This window comes from Medicago sativa, chromosome 7, assembly GCF_051527215.1.
Source record: "Medicago sativa cultivar Bolivia chromosome 7, Bolivia_mono, whole genome shotgun sequence".
In the NCBI taxonomy this organism is placed as follows: Eukaryota; Viridiplantae; Streptophyta; class Magnoliopsida; order Fabales; family Fabaceae; genus Medicago; species Medicago sativa.
Genome location: NC_140755.1, coordinates 20437909 through 20452007, shown reverse-complemented (window position 1 = coordinate 20452007; position 14099 = coordinate 20437909). Strand labels below are relative to the sequence as shown.

The 14099-nt window shown below is 31.7% G+C and overlaps 3 protein-coding genes across 4 annotated transcripts; 2 read left to right on the top strand and 1 right to left on the bottom strand.

The window, feature by feature from the left end:
• Positions 1–822: 822 nt before the first annotated feature.
• Positions 823–6355, bottom strand: LOC146904927 (uncharacterized). Of its 2 annotated transcripts, XM_085726975.1 has the most exons (8): positions 5651–6355; positions 5416–5466; positions 4860–4919; positions 4670–4752; positions 2970–4446; positions 1674–1731; positions 1494–1569; positions 823–1154 (listed from the first exon to the last, which is right to left on the bottom strand). In XM_085726975.1, the coding sequence occupies exons 1-5, from the start codon at positions 5651–5653 to the stop codon at positions 4278–4280; spliced, it is 366 nt and encodes a 121-aa protein (XP_085583101.1). In that variant the 5' UTR covers positions 5654–6355; the 3' UTR covers positions 823–1154; positions 1494–1569; positions 1674–1731; positions 2970–4277. The 2 variants fall into 2 exon arrangements, 1 of the variants encoding a protein (XP_085583101.1); XR_015019268.1 differs by lacking the exon at positions 2970–4446 and having other exon boundaries at positions 5651–6300.
• A 507-nt stretch (positions 6356–6862) lies between these two features.
• On the top strand, positions 6863–7921 carry LOC146904926 (uncharacterized). The gene has a single exon (XM_085728395.1). The coding sequence runs from the start codon at positions 6863–6865 to the stop codon at positions 7919–7921; it is 1059 nt and encodes a 352-aa protein (XP_085584521.1).
• A 3378-nt stretch (positions 7922–11299) lies between these two features.
• LOC146904925 (uncharacterized) lies at positions 11300–14099 on the top strand. Its single transcript, XM_085727278.1, has 3 exons — positions 11300–11469; positions 11591–11696; positions 13644–14099. The coding sequence occupies exons 1-3, from the start codon at positions 11413–11415 to the stop codon at positions 13790–13792; spliced, it is 312 nt and encodes a 103-aa protein (XP_085583404.1). The 5' UTR covers positions 11300–11412; the 3' UTR covers positions 13793–14099.

Genomic DNA, 14099 nt, shown 5'->3' with positions numbered 1-14099 from the left:
TTCACATCCCTTAGAAATGAATTAAACAAATTTGCGTGTAATAACATTCTTATTATTTTGTTTTATCTTTTAAATTTGCGTGTCTAGTTACCGACTTCATGATTCAATCATACTTTAAGTATCAAGACAAATCATCTTTGATTTCCTATTTCAGGCTCAACAATCTAGTAATCAAATTTTGAATGAATTGAATATGAGAATAAGAGTTTTTCCTATTTCAAATTTGGTTAGGGATTATTTATTTGTCATCTTTTTCCATGAGAAATAATGGAAAAAAAACAAACATAATAATTAACATACTATGACATTCACTACAAGAAAAAATGTGTTTTGCGACCTTTAAAATTGACGATTGCGACTGTTAGAAGGGTCGCAAATGTACATTTGCGACTGTTCCCCAACAGGCGCTAATGTTGGGGTTGCAACAGACATTTGCGACCCTTCGTAGATCAGCCACTCCAACCGTCGCAAATGTTATTGCGACAGTTCCTAACAGTCGCAAATTATATGGTTTAATCTAAATTAAATGGACTTGTGACCCTTCACAACAGTCACAAATGTTTAGTTGTTTTAAAAAAAAAATTTGAATGGTGCAATTGCGACCCTTCACAATAGTCGCAAATGTTTAGTTTTTTTTTTTTAAAAAATTGAATGGTGCAATTGCGACCCTTCACAACAGTCGCAAATGTTTAGTTTTTTTATAAAAAAAATTGAATGGGACAATTTTTGTTGACAATTTAAATAAATATATTAATAAATACTTAAAATACATAAATATATAACTAAAAATATCTAAATCCCATAAATATAATTCTTTCAATATTAACAATCAAAACAATAGATAAAGTACACAGTTTAAACATTCAAAAACCAAAATACTAGTGGCTAGACATTTAAAACAATTGTATCATAATTAAAACTCCATACAAATACTAGTGGCTAGATCATTATTCATCATTCCAAATACAGAAAACTTGCCATTAAGGCTTATTATCTATGATAGTCACTGATTTCTAGAGTATAACACTAAAACATAGAATTTTACCATAGTTGGAGCTTCGTATAAAAAGCTTTAAGGAAACAACCCTTATGATAATTCAATAGCAGCACCATGACCCTCCTCTTGAAGATCAAACTCACATGGAAGTGCATACCTGTGGGACAATATATAATAGCATGACCAGAGTTACTTATGAGTACACACAATTTTGTTCCCTATCAAAATCTATTGTCAACAAGATTAAATAACAAGAAGCATCATTGTAGGATAATCTAGAAAACACTATCTCAGTCCATATGATAATCCATAGTAGGAATCACAAACATTCAAAACTAACACACGGTTGAAAAATAAAAGAAACAGACCTTACGTCTTAAAGAACATAATGATGATGTATCTATGATAACTCAAAAGAATAGAAGAATGAGCTAGTCCATATTGAAGAATTGGAATTATCGAGATATGGCCTTAAAATTGGACAACAAAAACTTACCAGCATACTCAATCCAGGCTAAAGCACGCTTCTTCGGTAAAGAGTTGAAAGCATAAGTTTGATTCATTATAGCAGCCTAATAAAAACAAAAATAGTCACATTCCTATCTAGACTTAGAAGTTAGATAAAAGTCTCTTGAACATAAATAATTATAATCTAAATAAACAAAAACAAACTGACCTCTCCAATATGAAAATCATAGTATATAAACCATCATGGACCATTCTTTGAGAGTAATCTGAAAATGTAGAAGCATGAATCGTTCAACAAAAAAAAAACATAACAGTTTAATATCTAGTCAATGTCTAAACATCATCTTGATCTCTTTTCATGGATCATAAAAAAAAAGCTATAATTATTTATTAGCAATTTATCATCCTTAATAATGTTAGTCTAAACTAATTATATAAGAACCAAAACAAGCTATCATTGATATATCCAAGTCTTAAAATAGAAGTAGAAAGTAACACTAAATATTTTGTTCAAAAATTCAAACATCTTGGATCTGGAGAACCAATAAGTTACTGTTTTCATGTCCATAACAGAACCAATAAACTTAAGATTTGACCCTAACTAATAAGCCATCATAGCAGCAAAGTTTGAGATCCCAAACCCTTAGTTACAAATTTAGAATACACGAAACATAGCAGCAAAGTATAAACATATCATACACTAAGTTAAAGTATAAAGTTAAACATGAATATGAACCTTACAACACATGACTTTTACCAAAAACTAAAGCTGTAGTTAGGTAGCTTGCTGCAGAGTCCAATTTACTTTTTCAATGCTAAACTCTCACATAAAACTAATAATAACTCCTTCCCAAAAGGTTGGATAACAGAACAGAAACCACAGGTTATACTTTTCATCTCCTCTACCGTCATAAGATGAGTTACAAATTTAGAATACACGAAACAGAACAGAACAGAACAGATTGGTGTCGTGTCTATGACAGACAGATCTTAACCCTTATGCTAGTCTTAGCCTCAAGTCAATACGGTATAATATTCATCACAGTTACAGTTACACACTTGTGCAAAACATTTATAAATCTTCATAAAAATAATATTCATCTCCAAAAGAGCTTACATAATTACATTATGCTAACTTCAGTCATCAACTATCCAACAACTTGTTCCTTCAAAAAACAATATCCAACAACTTCCTTCTATAATATTGACTTTTAATAATCAGTTCAGGTTTCATGAAGCATCAAGACAAACAAGTTTAACAAATGATATCAAATGGTGAGTGTGTGATCTCAAATATTAAGTGATTCAGAATGCTCCAAAAACAATAGAAGTATTAAAATAACAACATTAACTATGATTTGAATATATTAAGAACCAATATGGACTAACTTATAGCTTATGGTGTCATTTTTGTTGAGATAAATATTTGATTCCTAAAGCATAGAAAAACCCTAAATTGAGTGAGAAATTTTTTCCAACAGAGTCTAGACAAAAGTCATCTCACCTTGAGACAAAAGTCATTTTGTCTAGTTTTTTTACCACCTTAACTCTCAAATTTCTTTTCCCTTCAAAATCATTTTGCGTAGTGGAAACCAATTCTCGAAAGTCTCCGCTTGAAATTGGATATTGTGTTTGTCTTACATACCTTGGCACAAGCCAGAACAATCCCTCTGGCTTTCACATGGATGTGGGTCTCTTATATAGATGACATGTCAAGGACTCAGTCCAAAATGGAAGTAAGCAGTTGAGATATATTAATACAAAATCAAATATACTATTTTGCAAATCCAATTCACGTTAACCTTCAATCTAAGGACTAAAGCTGTTAGGAAAGAGATAAGAGAATGAAAAGTAGCCATCAAATTAAATTTCAACTTAGTATTTGATACATATCTAACAAACAGCAAATACCAGAATCTTCACAATTATGGCATGAAAACATATTCTTTAGAAGGCTAGTGGTAAAATTACAGACAACTTCTCATCAACTAAGAATATTTTATCACTACTTTAGATTTTAAACTTGCATATGTAGGCCGAATAATACTACAGTAAGAAAACAAAAACCATATGTAGGCCGAAACACAATTTTCACAAGCTAGATAGCCATCACCCTATACGCTCAAATAGAAGCAAAATTATATAGAAAAAAAAATATGAAAGTCTGGTAATCTCCATTTTAAAAGGTATTAAAGTCATTAGGCCTCCATTTTAATAGGTATTAAAGTCATTAGCTAGTCTCCATTTTAAAAGGTATTGGATTCAAATGGATAACATGTATAACCTCAAATGGGAACAATATATAAGTCATTAGTTAGTCTAGGAAAGTAAAATAGAACAAAACCAGAACAAAAGTACAAAACAATAACACACACTTTTATTTTAAAACGACCATTCCAGGGATCAACAACACAATAGCAAAACCAGAAATGGTACATGAAGTTGTGGACATTTAGCTTACATGAATAACAGACTAATATGAAGATATATTAGACAAAGTGTTCGGGCACATAACAATATTCTAAAGATATATTAGAGTCTGAAACAAAATGTAGTAGGAATCTAGTACATGATGCATTTGTGCTACATAGATCCTAACAAACTGAATTACAAGCAAAACTGAGACTCAAATCAAAATCTGAAGAAAAAAAGCATAGGAGTAAAAGATTTAATCCATTTTCATCAAACAATCCAAGAGATTCAATAGGTAATAGGCATTGAACTTCAAAAGGAATCCAGTAACATAATTCGCTGCACTAGGACGATAACCGCAACCCAATTCGCGGGTACCAAATTCAAGTGCTTTGGCATCTTAGTAAGAACATAAACTAACCTGTGACAAGTGAGAGCATGTAGCCTCAACTGCATTGGCAGACCATGACTTCCCAAGAGATTTTCTGACAATAAACCTCAAAGCCTTGACCGGTAACAATCCTAATGATGCTGTCAGGTAGCTAAGAGCGGCAGCTAGAATTTGGGATCTGAAATCCCATTAACCATTAGTCAGATTAAACTATAAATTATTGTTTTATGTGTAAATTGAATCTCATGACTCATGAGGTAAGAAAGAGAGTGTGAACCATGTCAAAAATGATATATATAAGCTTGTAATCACTACTAGTTCATGTCATATCTGACAAAAAAGACAGTATCAAAGGGGTTTGACTTTGAGGAGTGACTTTAAAGAGGAAATGCCAGACTTACCGTGCAATTTTTGCAATAATTAACCGTGTTGTTGAGTGTGGGTTTAATGTCAAAAATGGATAAAGTCCAACATAGTATTTCACCTGCAGAGCCCAGGAGAAATGCAAGCAAACAATTCAATAAGATCAGAAATTATGGACAGGTGGAATGATGTGTTCGTGCTTAATGCAATATGCAGAAATCCAGTTACCTTATCTAGAGTCTTGTTGAACATTTCAATAGATATGTATGCACCAATAGAGTGCCCAACCTGGTAAGAAAACTCTAAATTAGTTATCAAAACTTCATTTGAATAAAAGTTATAAAACTTTTCTGTATGCAGAACTTTTTTTGGATAGAAATCATAAAACAAGTTTTACTTGAAGAATATAATTAACCCTCACTTAAAGAATATAATTAAACCCTCTTGTTAAAAATTGCTGGTTTCTCAATCCAATAGATATTTATGTTGTGAAAACACAGATGACATTATGACAATTGCTATCAAATAGTTTAGCTAAGAACCACATTTGTTTGCTTCCTTTTATCCAACATTGTTCTCTTTTAACAAATAAAAGGATGTTAGCTGACACATGCAAGTAAGTTTTGAACTCGGTATTTCTAGATACATCCTTCATTCCTTATCCTAAAAGGGGAAAAGAGCTTAATCAGCTTGCAACAAATTGGTGTTATAGTTCATATACAACTCTGCAAATCAGAATGACACTGGAGAAAACTATTGGAGGTGTTGATGTAAAAGAACCCACCAGTATTATAGGAATCTCGACATTTTGCAGTTCCTCTTTGATAAAATCAATCTACAAAAGCACAGAAGTGAAGACTACTGTTACAGATCAATACAATATTAAGGTACACTTATCTGAATCAAGAATGGAGAAAAATGGCAAGCATAAAAGTATCCCCGTTAAACTAGAAAACAAATAGAGGAATGTTATATTGCATTGTAATTACAAGAAACAATTACAGAATGATAATTCTTACCATCCATCAATACATCAAGTAAAACTAAATTCTGCCACTGTTTCCATACCATCCACTCAAAAATCAAATACCATTTTTTTAAAAATAAATGGCGAAAAGTGTACTCCTCCTTATTCCAATCCTTAAGCCTCCCTTTAAGATACTTAAGCTTCTCCTTCAACAAAAAACCCATCCATCCCCTTCCCTCAAAACATCTCCACGACTCCTCCACCACCCCTTTGAAATTCCTATTTTCCAACCAACAATTATTAAAGTGGAAAGGCTTCACACCTCAATTCCAACCTCCCATCTTTAAAACCATAGAGCAATGATCCGACATATCCCTTGGAAGAACCCAAAGTGTGGGGATTCCCCAAACTTGAGAGCACTCCACGATAAGGACTCTATCTATGCGACTCATCGATCTTCCATTCGAATGATACCAAGTATATATCCTACCCAACACATCTACATCCTCCAACTTCACATCCCTTAGAAACGAATTAAACAAATTCGCGTGTAATAACATTCTTATTATTTTGTTTTATCTTTTAAATTTGCGTGTCTAGTTACCGACTTCATGATTCAATCATACTTTAAGTATCAAGACAAATCATCTTTGATTTCCTATTTCAGGCTCAACAATCTAGTAATCAAATTTTGAATGAATTGAATATGAGAATAAGAGTTTTTCCTATTTCAAATTTGGTTAGGGTTTATTTATTTGTCATCTTTTTCCATGAGATTTCGGGGCTGAAGGTGAACTTCCACAAAAGCTTGTTGACAGGTGTGAATATCTCAGATTCTTGGTTGTCGGAGGCTGCTTCAGTGATGAATTGTCGTAGGGGTACCATTCCTTTTATTTATTTGGGTCTCCCTATTGGTGGTGATTCTAGGAAATTGTCTTTTTGGAAACCGGTTGTCGATCGCATTGTTACTCGCCTGTCGTCGTGGAATAATAGATTCCTTTCTTTCGGTGGCCGTCTGGTTCTTTTGAAGTCTGTCCTGTCCTCACTTCCGGTTTACTTTCTTTCCTTTTTCAAAGCCCCTGCAGGTATAATTTCTTCTATTGAATCTATTTTTAAATCATTTTTTTGGGCGGGTGGTGAGGATAATCGGAAAATTGCTTGGATAAATTGGGAGTCTATATGTACTCCTAAGGAGGATGGTGGTTTGGGGGTTAGGAGGGTGGGAGATTTTAATATTTCTTTGTTGGGTAAGTGGTGTTGGAGGATGGTGGTAGATAAGGGGGAGTTGTGGTATCGTGTTTTGAAATCGCGGTACGGGGAGGAGGGGGGCAGGTTGAAGGATGGGGGGATTTTGAGTTCTTCTTGGTGGAGGTCGATTTGTAGGATTCGGGAGGGGGTTGGGCTAGGCGTAGGTAGTTGGTTTGAGGATAATATTAGGAGGATAGTGGGAGATGGTAGGGAAACCTTATTTTGGTATGACAATTGGGTGGGGGAAGTTCCTTTAAGATTTAAATTTACCCGCCTTTTTGATTTAGTTGTGAATAAAGATCGAACAGTGGAGGAGATGAAGAGGTTAGGGTGGGAAGTAGGAGGAGGAGCGTGGGAGTGGAGACGTCGTTTACTAGCATGGGAGGAGGAAAGTGTAGAGGAGTGCTCTGTTATGCTTCATAACGTTGTTTTGCAGGAAACTTCGACTGATAGGTGGTGGTGGTTGCTTGATCCGATTCATGGTTACTCTGTTCGAGGAACATACCACTTTCTCACTACTTCAGGGGCTGGTGTTGACAGATCAATGGTTGATGATGTTTGGCACAGGTGTATTCCCTCCAAGGTGTCTTTGTTTGTGTGGCGGCTCCTTCGTGATAGATTGCCAACTAAAAATAATTTGGCAAGGAGGAGAGTTATTCAAGTAACAGACACGGCTTGCTCAGCAGGTTGCGGCGAAGAGGAGACGGCTTCTCACTTGTTCTTAGGGTGTGACATTTTCAGTTCCCTTTGGTTATTAGTGCTGAATTGGCTTGGTATTACATCGGTTCTTCATGGTGAGCTTCGTCAACATTTTGTGCAGTTCACTCATATGGCTGGTATGCCTACTTTTTCTTATCTCTATTTACGGTTAATCTGGTTTGCATCTGTTTGGGTCATTTGGAAGGAAAGGAACAACCGTGTTTTCAACAATGTGGCTTTGAACCCTTTCGTGCTATTAGAAAAAGTAAAACTAAATTCTTTTTTGTGGTTAAGGTCTAAACAGGGTGCCTTCTCTTACAATTATCACGATTGGTGGAAACACCCGTTATTGTGTATGGGTCTCCATTTGTGTTGATTGTTTTGTTAGTGCTCGTTAGTTTAGGGGCACTTTGACTCTGTAAATACTTTGGATTGTTCATCCTTTGCACATCTTGTGCGGGGTGACTCGTTATTATTATATATACCATTTTAGCTTCTTCAAAAAAAAAAAAAAAAACATACTTTGAAAAGAAAAAAAACTTACTATTCCATGCAATATTTGTGAAAATTGTTTGAGAGGTTAATTTTTTTTTTTTTTTTTTTATGTACACTTTGAGAGGTTATTTTTATTCCTATTGTGTGAGTATTAAACCCAGAGGAATCAAAATTTTAAATCATGAGAAATCAAAATTTTAAATCCTGAGGAACCTAACAAAGATATACCTCTAGTTTATTTTTTTTTTAATCAAAAAACAAAGTCGTAAATGTGATCTACAATATTTTTATACTAAATGTGATCTATAATTTTTTTTGAGGGGTGATCTACAATTTTTTTTTTGAAGGGGGGTGATCTACAATTTTTATTAAGCAGAAATTAATGGAGAACATGTGTGATGGGTTACACCATTCCCTTTCATGCTGATAAGAGAGATATGTGCTTAGAGAGTGAGAATAAGTTAGACGGACAGATGGAGACCTACAATCTAGTGTATGTCAGACTAGTTAGACCACTTTTTTTTTTTTTTTTTTAAAAGATTTATATGTTTTTATCCCTCTAAACATACAAACTTTTATTTTTAATCCCTTCAAACTTTGATCATTCTAAATTTTCCTTACCAATTCCTACTGTGCGAGTATTGAACGAAAAAATCGACGTTTCTGACGAACAAATCGTGAGAAATCAAAGATTTAAATTATTTAACCTTATTCATTCTAAAGACACACTTTTTTTTTATTTTGTTTTTATAATCCTTATTTATTAATTTTGTTAAGTCTGCATCAACTTAACCTAAATTTTTCCCGCTCATTTGCAAATTAGGTTTGCAATTATTTAATCTAACAAATTCCATCTAAAAAAAATGCATCGCACCAATTTTATTCCTATCCTCTTGCCTTTTTTTTAAGCAAATATTTTCTACCATAATCCTTATTTATTAATTTTGTTAAGTCTGCAGCAAGTTAGCCTAATTTTCTTTTATAATATTTTCAAATTTCATACATTTTATGAAGTGTTTTATTTTTTTCTACTATAGATTATCACGTGTTATTTTTTTCACCGTTACCAATTATATATTGCATTTTATTATTCGTATGTCAATTTCTTTACAATAAACCCGAGCGGAGCACACGGGTCAAAAATCTAGTTAAAAAGAAAAGTCGTAGATTTGATCTACAATGACTTCTTGAGATTAATTAGAATAGACTGATAGTGTAAAACAATTTTACACCATCAACCAATTAAAAATACTAAATTAGACACATCATGTTAAGTGTTAAAAAAATGAAATAAAATCTTTTCCAATAATTGCCATATCCCACGTTTAATCTTTGATGCCTCTCTTTCTCATCCCAATCATGAATATTCTTCCTTTTTCACTCTATGTTAACTCAATAACTTATTTTTTTCAATATTTTTCTTTCTTCATGATTTGAAGGAAGACATAGTTTTGATGCAAATTGGGCATATATACGCTGATTTTTTTTCCACATTTTGTTTAGCATTTTTCACTATTAATTTGTTTCATACTTTATATTTTGTACGATAATCAGAATTTTGTAGCAGAATCACTACTTAAAGGCTATGTATTGTTAGTTGGAAGATTTTGGAGCACTAATTATCATTGCTAAGGAAATGTAGTAAACTCTTCCTGAAATAGTCAAATTTCAATATCTTCTTCCATAAAATTAAATATGAATTGTGACTATATGAGTTGTCAAAATCATAAATCATAAGTAATAATCATAATAGTAATATGAAGTGAATTGTAGATTAAGGCTGCAATAGGTTCACGTTTGCAAACATGTTTTCATTTTTAAAACTAAAGGGTAGGAGAAAAAACAATTGAATTTTCACAAAGGAATCTCAAAAACTTGTGCATTACAATGTCTTGGATGGAAATAGTATGGATAGGAGATCATGAAGTTTGTATGTCCATATATAAGTTGAGAAAAATATGTTTACTAAAGGGTATTAAAATACAAGCATTATTGTTATAGAGTCTATATTCAAAAAATTCTGCTCAATACCACACCATTTTGATTTTTAGTCTCTTTATTTTGCAAAAGCCTCTAAATGCAGTTTGAAAACTGCTAAATCAAATGCCAAAATAAAAAAAAACGTGGGATATGTCATTTAATGGAATTTTTTTTAACACATAAGATGATGTGTTTAATTGACTGATTTTCATTGGTTGATAGTGTAAAATTGTTTTACACTATCGGTCTATTTAATTAATCTCATAATAGGTTAGACCGTACTACATAAACTACAATCTAGTGTACATAACTTCGGTCAGATCAATTTTTTTAAAGGATTAATATATTTTTGATCCCTCTAAACATATTAACTTTTATTTTTGGTCTTTTTAAAAATTCCTTTCGAACTTTGTTTACTCTAAATTTAGAGAACTGATATTTGCACAACCATTTTAAGACAACTTTTGAACAACTCTCTTTTATACTCACAAGATATTCTTATCATCTCTCTTCCTTTTTATCTCTCTATTGTTTTTGACCAATATGAAGAAAGAAAAATAAGATTGTCACAAAAGTTATCATCAAATGGATGTATAAATACCATTACTCAAACTTTTGGTCTAAATTTTTGTTTCTTTTATCTTGAAATTTGACGTTTAAATTTTTTACATTTAATTCATCTCAAGATAACTTTTTATAATGATATAAACATGTCTTCAAAAAATCATTCAAAAACCTAAAAAATATAATGATAATTAAACAAATTTTGCTTAACAAAAACTAAACTGCATGCATGATATTTTTGTACGGATTAAAAATGTAATAAAAATTAAACAAGGACTACTACTCATTTTGTTAAATGAATAAAGATATTGAAAATATAAATATCATCAAATGATTAGATATGATTGTACATTTACAAAATTATTATTTTATTTTACACATTTCAAACATATACACTAGTTAAATTATTGACTTATTTTGGGTCTATAAACAGTGTATTTACTCACACTAGGTCTTAGAATAGCATATATAATTGTTGATGATCTAAGTTTGTTGTCTGTTTTGGAGGAATTGTGTTTAGGGAGGTCCCACAAATCACGTGAAGGAGGCAGAAACCTCTATTGTCAATTACACAAAATCACAAAGAATAGTTATTTACAATCTCCTCTAATCCCTTCTCAGCCATTTATCATTTATCTCTCACGTGGGACTATTGGTCCCACCTTACCACCCTCTCCACTTTATAAGGTACTCTACATGTCTTGCACCTGCATTAAGATTAGATCCTTATGTTGCATATGTCAAATCACATTTGCACCTAGCTTCATACTATTTTTCATTGCTTTAAATAATAATTTTCCTAAGTTCACTAAGAAAATTCATTGCATCATGGGAGAGCCTTCTTCTTCTTCTTCTTCTTCTTCTTCTGCTTCATACATTCATATGGTATAAAAAGGGCTCAAATTTCAACTCCTTTTCTCTCTTTTTTCTGTACTATTTGTTTTGATCTTATGCTTATTAGTTATCTTCATGGCTTTTGACATGTGTTGGCATAAAATTAAATTAGGTGCAACACTTGATTGAGAAGTGTTTGATCTTTCACATGACAAAGGAAGAATGCATGGAAGCTCTTTCTAAGCATGCAAATATTAAGCCTGTCATAACTTCCACTGGTATATATCTACTTCTATATAATTTTAATCTTTCATTCCAATCCAAGCCATCTTGTTTTCAAAATATTATACACACACATGGGAGACAATATATACCATTTCATGTCATGCAAAATTGACGAGATAAATAAATATTATAGAGATAAACTCGTTTTGTTTGAATAATAAGAGATATGGTCATTTAGTTAAGAATTGGTGAGCTTATACCTAGTTAGTTATCATGGTTTTAAATTCCTTTTGTGATCACGGTTGCAATTATGCTATGAACATTTATTTTTCAAGATACCTCAATTGAAAACCATGCTAGTATGTATACTTTTCATACCATATATAAGTGGTTAACTTTGTTTTGATAAACTAATTAAAACCCTCAAAGGTTTGTCCTTTAAAAAAAAAAATCCCTCAAAGGCTTGATCATGTATTGGAAGTTTACCAAGGGATATCTTTAGAATCTCTTACTCAGGAATCTCATGGAAAATTTGCAAGCTGAACACGACTGAAAAAAATGAAATTCCAATCTAATTTACTCATGATGAACTTTTTTCTTTTATGAGATAAACTTAGGGCGAGAGTTCACATTTCCCGGTTGATAATTTCCGTCGCTAATTTTTATTTTATTTTTTAGTAATGATATATTAATACTTGTTAGATGTAATTCTCCATGTCAATTTTGGTGGGCTAATTTAGCTTCTTAAAAAAATAAATACTTGTTAGATGTAATTCAAGTTAAAATGATTTATGTATGGGTGAGAAGCATGTTTAAATTCTTATGTGTACATATGTTAATTTTTCTTTATACAATAATCCCTTAGTAATTAAAATTTGTTTCAATTATATTCAGTGTTTTGTGATATAAGTTCAAGGAAACTTTCAATCAAATACCAACTTTCTATATTTTTTATTACAAAAGTTTTTTGTGAGACCTAATTTAAAGACAAACATAACTATAATTAGCTATATCGAGTTCAAATAGATACTATGTTACTATGAAATATTAGACTTGGTAGGGGTGGGATGCCCCTAATTATGCACAAAGAAAGAGTTTAATGGTGGATTTGTGAATTTTACTTGCAAAATTCTTTATAATAAAATGCCTATTGATTCTAAAAACTTTCTTTCTATACACTATATTTTTTTTTTTTGGTTTAAGCATTTTGATACACTATTAAAAATATTAAAAATGTTGTGGGCACAAATGTCAACAACTAACACTACAACCGACAGAGATGTGTAGATCAACTAGTTTGAACTAAAGAATAAAGAAGTTGAGGTCTTGGATTCATCCCTATCCAAAACACGAAAAACTAATATAACAAATAACTAGTAATATTTACCATTCAACTTTTTTTACCCGATACATTTTTCAATTATTCATTATTACTTTTTCTCTTATTGGATTGTGCACACATTCTTCTATTTGTATTTTATATGGTGTCGACGAATTTGTCGCATAATAACACAACTCAAGAATATATTAACCTATTGCATGGGTTGAATTCGTTCACCATTGTACATATATTTTTTTGATGTGCATATTGAACACATCTTGAATGAACATATTGAAAGAATATAATACTTGTATTGAATGTAAACCGCCTTTAATACTAAATTGCAGAATTTACATTGCTCTATAATCATTTTTTGTTTTTAAGCAAACATTATTTGAGTTTAGGGCTACAAAGTATCAATGATTACATACATTGAAAGCAAGCAATTGCTATGTAGTACTCTTTAATACAACTTCACTTATTATTTCCAATAATCAAGGAAAAAGAATGAAGGTAAGCATGTTTGTTTCATTTATGTATGATATATGATATGATATCTTCCACACAAGGAAATCCAAACATAAAGCATATATACACGTGCTTACATATCACAGTCACATTTATGAACCACATTACATCCGTACATTAAATAAAAATTTATACATAAAATAATGTGCAGTTTGGAAGGAGCTGGAGAAAGAGAACAAAGAATTTTTTGAGGCGTATGCAAAATCGAAGAGTAAAGACGAGCGAATGTCCGAGGAAGAGACAAACCAGATGCTACAGAAAATCATCTCAGATTCCTCCAAAGGTTCAACCAACGACTAAAAATTAATTAGCCCCTTGAAAACGATCTATTCTCATCTCTATGTATGTTTATATATATGCAACAAGCCAAAATTACTAGGCTTTTCTATGATATCTTTCTCTCTTTATAGCTAGCTACTTTCTCCAGTGTAATATGTCACTAGTTGCATAACTTTATATGTGGTCCCTATGTATTGCATGCATATATATGGTTGTTATTTTTTGAATAAATATATACGGTTGTTATTATTGTTGTAATATATATTTTATTTAAACTCCATCTATCCCATAACAATGATCAGATTTGCAATAACATTGCTATTATTAA

Coding starts and splice junctions, on each gene's coding strand:
- LOC146904927 (XM_085726975.1), bottom strand. Junction 4,753..4,859: donor TCAACAAGACTCTAGATAAG/GTAACTGGATTT, acceptor TGGGCTCTGCAG/GTGAAATACTATGTTGGACT. Junction 4,447..4,669: donor ATTATTGCAAAAATTGCACG/GTAAGTCTGGCA, acceptor ATGGGATTTCAG/ATCCCAAATTCTAGCTGCCG.
- LOC146904926 (XM_085728395.1), top strand. CDS start 6,863: ATGGTGGTAGATAAGGGGGAGTTGTGGTATCGTGTTTTGAAATCGCGG.
- LOC146904925 (XM_085727278.1), top strand. CDS start 11,413: ATGGGAGAGCCTTCTTCTTCTTCTTCTTCTTCTTCTTCTGCTTCATAC. Junction 11,470..11,590: donor CTGCTTCATACATTCATATG/GTATAAAAAGGG, acceptor AAATTAAATTAG/GTGCAACACTTGATTGAGAA. Junction 11,697..13,643: donor GCCTGTCATAACTTCCACTG/GTATATATCTAC, acceptor AATAATGTGCAG/TTTGGAAGGAGCTGGAGAAA.